Consider the following 7,028-nt stretch of genomic DNA (forward strand, 5'->3'; position numbering starts at 1 on the left):
CCGGAGGGGGCATCGGCCCGGGACCCCTCCCGCCCGTCCCCTCCCGCGATTTCTCCAGGTTCCGCAGAGCTTTCACCGACTGCAGAGCCTCCCCTGCAGTTACGCGTCGCGAGTCTGTAAAGCTGGCTCATAAAAATGACGAGACCTCTAGAGAAATACTTTTTATTAGATAAAACGGGTGAGGGAATGGGGGAAAAGGCCAAGAAAACAGCTTCAAGAACTATAAATACCGGAAAACTTTTGTCACTAACCACATAGTAACATCGGATTGAACGAGAAGCACTTCCGAGCACGTCATCAAGGAGTAGAACTTTCCTCGTCAGGAAACTATGCAATGTATACCTGAACCCAACAGAAAGAAGGCAACCTCCATTCTAAAACTGGGGACCAGACAGGTTTATAACTAGTTTGTAAATAGGCTTCCACCGAAACAGTGATACAGAATATTCACGTGTCGCTTGCAGGGATCCACAATCAAGTAGGCAAAAGTCTGTTGGTGGCTTTTGCTTGAAGGGTAACACAGGCCATTAGCATCCTGAGAGGAAGAAAAAAAACAAAACAGTATTAGGGACAATAGGGATATCTGTAAGAGAATTAATAAAATCTGAGGTTAATAATTTTGTTCCAGTTGTAACTGTTCATTGCGCAGCAAAATAGAACAAATACACCACAGTTTATTGAAACGATATATGTCCCCATGAGGATCCCAACACTACAAAATGCACCGTAATTCTGGCTGGATGTATCAAATAACCTTGAGGTAAATGTAATATTAATATAAAATGTAAAATTAAACATGTAATCATGTGTTTACACAATTAGAGCCTAAAATACAAATGATTAAATATAAAACAGGCCATCATATTTCCTTCGAAACAGAAAAATAATCACTTACTCTATATTAATACATAAAGCTGTTCCATCCATAATTTTTTTTTCACTTAACATTTGCTAATGCATCTGTTCAGGTTGCAATATTTGCATTTAAGCAAAACACTTATTACATATCACATTAACGACTTTGGACTATTATTGGAACCATTTTGTGTGCCACTCCTCAGAAAGGGTTTGAAGGAATTCTGGACACCTAGCTGCAAAATCCTGGTTCCGAAAAAAAATACATTCAGCTCAAAATCAGCAGGGGAACTGGGCTCTTCACGTTAACATCCTACGTCTGCACATGTCAATAAAAGCTTCAGTGTTGACAGAGCAGCACAGCTGGACACACTTCAAATCCAGTAGGGATCCAGCAACTAGATGGAGGGATTTTTAAAGCGTTGGGTTTTTTTATTTAGTTGGGGTTTTTTTATTTAGTGCTGTAATTGAACACGTGAAAGACCAATAAATGTGTAGCTGACACTTCCTTTCTTTTAAAACATGTAACAGTTTCCTCCTGCTCCCCAACACCTTTGTACAACAGTTGCAGAGATGTGGGTTCTGTTACACTTTTCCTGCTTGAGGTAAATTGCTACATTACATATATTGTTCATTTTCTCCAGGAAAATTTTAAACTCACGGACTACAGACTATTCCGGATTTCACATCTCTCGCATTCTTCTGTTGAAGCTGTCTTCCTTTGCATAAAATAATCTTTTTTTGGACCAAGGAAACATGAAAACTGTAACTCAGTGGTTAAGTCAGTCAGCTGAGAAGGAAAAGAGCTGGGTCCCCCTTTCTGCACCAAGGACCATTTGTGAATTTTATCCTTTAGCTTTTACTGGCACCCCATTTTCTCCTGCTGTTTCGAAGAGAATGATTCGATTATCAGATGTTCTGGAGTCTTCCTTTGAGGGATTATTCAAACCCCTAAATCTTAAATTAAGCTAAGCACCTCATAAAAGCACTGTTTTAGACAGGTAGAGATTTGATAATGTTTATTCCCAGAATTTTCCAATGGCAGTCAAATGCCACAAGCTAGAAATAGCATTCTATTTTTAAGCAGCACAGCATACAAGCTCTGTAGCTCCAATTGTAAGATACCTAACTTTCTTCAGGTGTTTTCTAAGGATACACGTGTAACAAACACTGGATTCGCAACTGCAGTAAGGAGAGCAAATTTTAAGATTTTGCAGTGCTCAGCATCAAAAGGCCTTTTGACTTTGATCCAAAAATAACCTAAGCTCATGCATGTAACTGAAGAATAAAAAGTAAAAGACAAGATCAACATCAAGATGAGATTGGTAGTTAAACTCTTTTCCCATTGCTACCAAGGATCCCACTCCTGCAGTCTGTGTGGAATTGATGGATGGCGTTGAGGTTTTGACTGTTTAGAGGCAGTGTGAGCCCACTAAAAATTTGTTCAACAACTCAAGAACAAAAACAATGTAAGTTCTGGCGATGAGGCATTTCAAGCAATATACCTAACTTGGTATCAGGAAAATAATCAATATAACCTAATTAAAGGTTCTTAATTTTAATTAGCAAAAGAGGTCATAAAACCCCTAAAATGCTTGAGCATAAAGGCTCTGATATTTACATTCATGCATGTACACAAGTTAAGAATCATACCAATTCCATCTGCAGTGTGGACTTTGGTTCACACATGCAGGGGGTGTAATGATTGATTTACTGATGTTAGAGTAGGATAATTTTATTTTTTCTTTGTAGCAACACAGCTGATGATTTAAGAATACATATGCATAGCATAAAACAGAAATAAAAATACTGCAGAACATTTTCAAAACTGCATAATGTAATTGAAAATTTTTTAAAATAATTATTGAATAAACTTTGCATTATTCTGATTTCTAACACTGCCACAGTTTGGGTTCAGGTAAAGAAAGTTCTAAAATAACAGTGAGCACTCCAATACTTAAGCTGTAAAAGTATTTCATTATATGCAAAGCTCCAAAGCTCTCAAGGTTATGTGGAGTTCGACAGAGTACTTTGTCACAAGATCTAAAATTATTTCTCTTGTGATGCCCAGGTCTATCAGGTTTTGACGCTCAAGAGCTCTACAGACATTTGTAAGAAAGACCTCAACAAATTAGAGGGTTGGACAATCACCAGCCATATGGAGTTCAACAAGATAGAGTGCCAGATTCTGCACCTGGGACGGAGCAGCCCTGGATGTACAGACAGACTGAGGAATGAGATGCTGCAGAGCAGTGCTGCAGAGAGGGCCCTGGGGGTCCTGTCAATGACAAGTTGAACATGAGCCAGCAGTGCCATGGCAGCCAGGAGGGCCAACCCTGTCCTGGGGGCATCAGGCACAGTATGGACAACTGGGCAAGGGAGGGGATTTTCCTGCTCTGCTCTGCTCTGGGGCAGCCTCACCTCCAGAGCTGGGGGCAGTTCTGGGTGCCACCATATAAAAAAGACATTAAACTGGAGAGAGTGTCCAAAGGAGGGCAATGATGATGATGGTGAAGGGCCTTGACGGGAAATCATATGAGGAGTGGCTGAGGTCACTTGCTCTCTTCAGCCTGGAGGAGACTGATGGGAGAGCTCACTGCAGTCTGCAGCTTCCTGATGAGGGGAAGAGGAGGGGCAGGCCCTGATCTCTGCTCTGTGACAGGACCTGAGGCAACAGCATGAAGCTGAGTCAGGGGAGGTTTAGGTTAGACAGCAGGAAAAGGTTCTTCATCCAGACGGTGGCTGGGCACTGGAACAGGCTCCCCAGGGAAGTGGTCACAGCACCAGCCTGACAGAGGTCAAGAAATGTTTGGACAACACTCTCAGGCACATGGTGTGACTCCTGGGGATGGTGCTGTGCAGGGCCAGGAGTTGGACTTGAGCAACCTCATGGGTCCCGTCTACCTCAGCATATTCTGTGATTGTGTGAACTATAACTTAGAACTTTGAAATATTTACATTTCTAATAGTGTGCGTTTTTAGATACTGTTTTAAATTGTGTTCAGCTGCACAAGTCACTTTTACAAGACCAACTTTTAAAAATTTATTTATTTAAAAAATTATTTATCTATTTACATCAGGCTAGGAGGGTATGTCCTTTTCTTCCAGATACAAACCAAGAAAACTTGGCTTAAAAACTGTCAGCTCAGCATAAGGATTATAATAACACTCTACAGTTATTTATCAAATGAAGTCAGAAACTAAATCCACTGCAGAAATTTAGTTATTCCTTAAGAGAAACTTTTCATCACAAACATAAGACATTTGTGTTCCAGTAAGTGTCCTTCCTGTAAGTGCCATATGGAGTGGAGTAGTTTTGATCCACATAGCCATCAAACAGACACACTATTTAAGCCTTTCTATTTTCTGAGAGAAAATTCTTCAGCATGTTCTTTAATAGAAACTGTAATTTCAGAGGTCTTCTTCACCTCACAAATTTTCAGAATGTGCAGTAATGCCCAATTTTCCTCCAAGGATACAAGGAGGACAGCCTGCTCGGCATTAACACTGGATCTTCTTTTGTCCATCTATTTTGTGTACAAAATTTGCTAAAGTTTGGTTGAGATTTTGTTTGTTTGTTGTTTTTTTCTTTGTAGTACTGATGATATTTAATGTATGGCCAACACAGTTAGGGAACTCTTTAATGTCCATCTGCCTAAACACAGAAATCTGCAAAGTTCCCATCAATTGATTTAGAGGTGTGAAAGGAACAGTAATAACAGGAGAACATCCAGTTACCAGAGTTTTGCCTTTTTATTTTTATTACAGTTTGCAACCTAGCAGAAAGATAAATTTTGATACACCCATAAAGTGTTTATTTTCAAAAGCCTTTTATGAATCATACATAGTACTTAAAAGATGATGACCAACAGATGAACAACTGGGCTATTGGCAACTTGCAGGGAAGTTTGTGCAGTCTGAAATGACATCAGCTACTGCTGTTGAAAGTCAGTACATTATCTGACATTTAATTATCACATATTCTGGTTACTCAAGAAGAATTTGAAGTAGTTCATCCTACTGTAACAACTTAAATGACAGATATGCTGAATCTAGTAAACATGCCAGTTCTCAAACTTATCTTGATGGTAAATGTATGATTTTGCAAGGGAAAAAGACAGGAATGAGACTTAACAAGGGAGAGGAAAAGAGGTTAGCAGTCATCTCACTACCCCAGCCTTTTTGTATACTAAACTTCATTGCAGTCTTTACAGAACCAGATACAAGTTATTCATAAAACTCTAGCATAATTTCAAAAAACAGAACTATAGGAAGTCAAGAGTGCATCCTTCATCCTTACTGTTAACTCAAGTTTTATTATTATCTGAACTTTTCTTTTTTTTTTTTATTAACTAGTTTCTGGATGACTATTATGACTTCCACTGTAGTCCAGTAAATCTATTTTTAGTGTGCTACCAGAAAAAACTTTAGCTGGTGGTTACTAATGAAGAGTTAGTAAAGAGGATGAGAAACAGGATGAGATCAGAGAAAGAGTTCATGAATAAAAAAGTGACAACTATGGGAAAATAACTCATTACAATGGAATATTATATTTTCTTTGTGTAAAAGTAAATTAATTATGTTCATGTTATGTATATTATTGTAAAATCCCATATAAAAATTATCAATACTTACATATGCAGACACTCTGAAGACTGTGGAAATAACACGTATTTCTTTTGTTTCAGGGTTCTTTTGAACGCTGAAATACAGGGGTATAATACATACTTATTATATATCATAAGTACTGATAATTAGACTCTTTAATTTATTAAATTCATTCTAAACATATGCACTGTATCCTTGCTCAAATTTTATGAAGGTCAAATTTATAGCTAAAATTCAACTTATGTTATATTGAGCATGAAAAGTTATGTGGTCATTGTTAGTTAACATGCTTATTATAACATTTTACAGAAAAATATTGAATATACCTAGTAATCTGACTTGGTTTCACTGTTCTCAGCTACTAAATCACAGCAATATTACCCAGACCTAGATGATTCCAAATATAGAGTTTTCATTTTGATAGATATGAAAAATTATTCAGCTAAACATTTCTTAAAAATCTTTTCATATATTCTTTGAGAAAGAAACCTGCAAAGTGTAGTCTTAATACAGATTACAAGAAGTAGCAGCAGTACTGGTGAAGAAATACACTCTTTAGCTCACTTTTAGTTAGTACATAATTATAGTTTAGGTTTATTTTTTCTCCTTTGGAATTTTGTATATGTAGTCAGCTATGCAACTTGGGATGGGATTAATTCTGAGCTTTTATATTTCTAGACTGTTGTGAAGATTGCCATTTCTTTCATCACATTTACTAATAACACTGAATGTTATTGCAAAGAATCCAGGCATCTCAACCTATTTAAAGTATTTTAATATATCATTTTTCCTCAAGTCTGCTTTAAGTGATTCTTACATTTCTTCAGAAATTAAATAATGCAACTGCTATTAATTTATCTAATGTTGCAGATTCCCAGTTACATTAACTCACTGTGGAACAGCTGAGGCTTAAAACTTCCATACTTACACGCTTCCAAGAACTGCATATTTCAAAACCTGCCTTGTCACAAAGAGGATCCATTCCCAAGAAAGGTCCCAGTATAGACAAGTTACAAGAGGATGTATGAAACACAGCCCAGCTGAACACCACACCAGGTCCAAGCTGTGACAGCAGTCCCCTGTTACAAGTGCTTTGGCAAAGCTTCTTTTTGTAAGAACAAAGGAGCCCCAAATCAACCAACAGCACCTTTGTTGATTCGATCTCTGCAGCCAATAAAAGAGATTGACTCTCCAATTAATTGATTTCATCTGTAGAGTAATGACACAGTCATGTTTGAACCTATACTATGAGGCTGATCTTGCCAGTGGTCAGTCAGTAATGAGGCTTTCTCAGAACTTTTTGTTGCATCTGACATGTTGACATACTCAACAGTGGATGAAGACAGAATTGCTGAAATCAGTAGTGACCCCAGTTGTGTGCCTTCCCACTCCTCCAGAGATGATTGCCTTCCCAGCAGGACAGCTCAGCTACCTCATGACTCAGCTTCTGAACCACTGCAGTTTACAGACCAGTGCATTAAGCCAAACTAACCCAGATGTCACTTTATGCTGACACACCAGGCTGTAACTGCAGCAGTTCAGAAACTCTTCAACCCTCTCTGTGG

At 38.1% G+C, this 7,028-nt stretch overlaps 1 protein-coding gene across 1 annotated transcript in view; it reads right to left on the minus strand.

The window, feature by feature from the left end:
- Positions 1 to 118: 118 nt before the first annotated feature.
- Positions 119 to 7,028, minus strand: part of CFAP300 (cilia and flagella associated protein 300) — a gene marked incomplete at its 5' end in the record, with an annotated part of 20,757 nt that continues 13,847 nt past the window's right edge. The window contains 2 exons of the mRNA XM_031066056.1: positions 119 to 535; positions 5,491 to 5,557. Coding sequence (XP_030921916.1) covers positions 404 to 535; positions 5,491 to 5,557 — 199 coding nt within the window. The remainder of the gene's footprint in view (positions 536 to 5,490; positions 5,558 to 7,028) is intronic.

Source organism: Geospiza fortis, unplaced genomic scaffold (genome assembly GCF_000277835.1).
Source record: "Geospiza fortis unplaced genomic scaffold, GeoFor_1.0 scaffold16, whole genome shotgun sequence".
NCBI lineage: Eukaryota > Metazoa > Chordata > Aves > Passeriformes > Thraupidae > Geospiza > Geospiza fortis.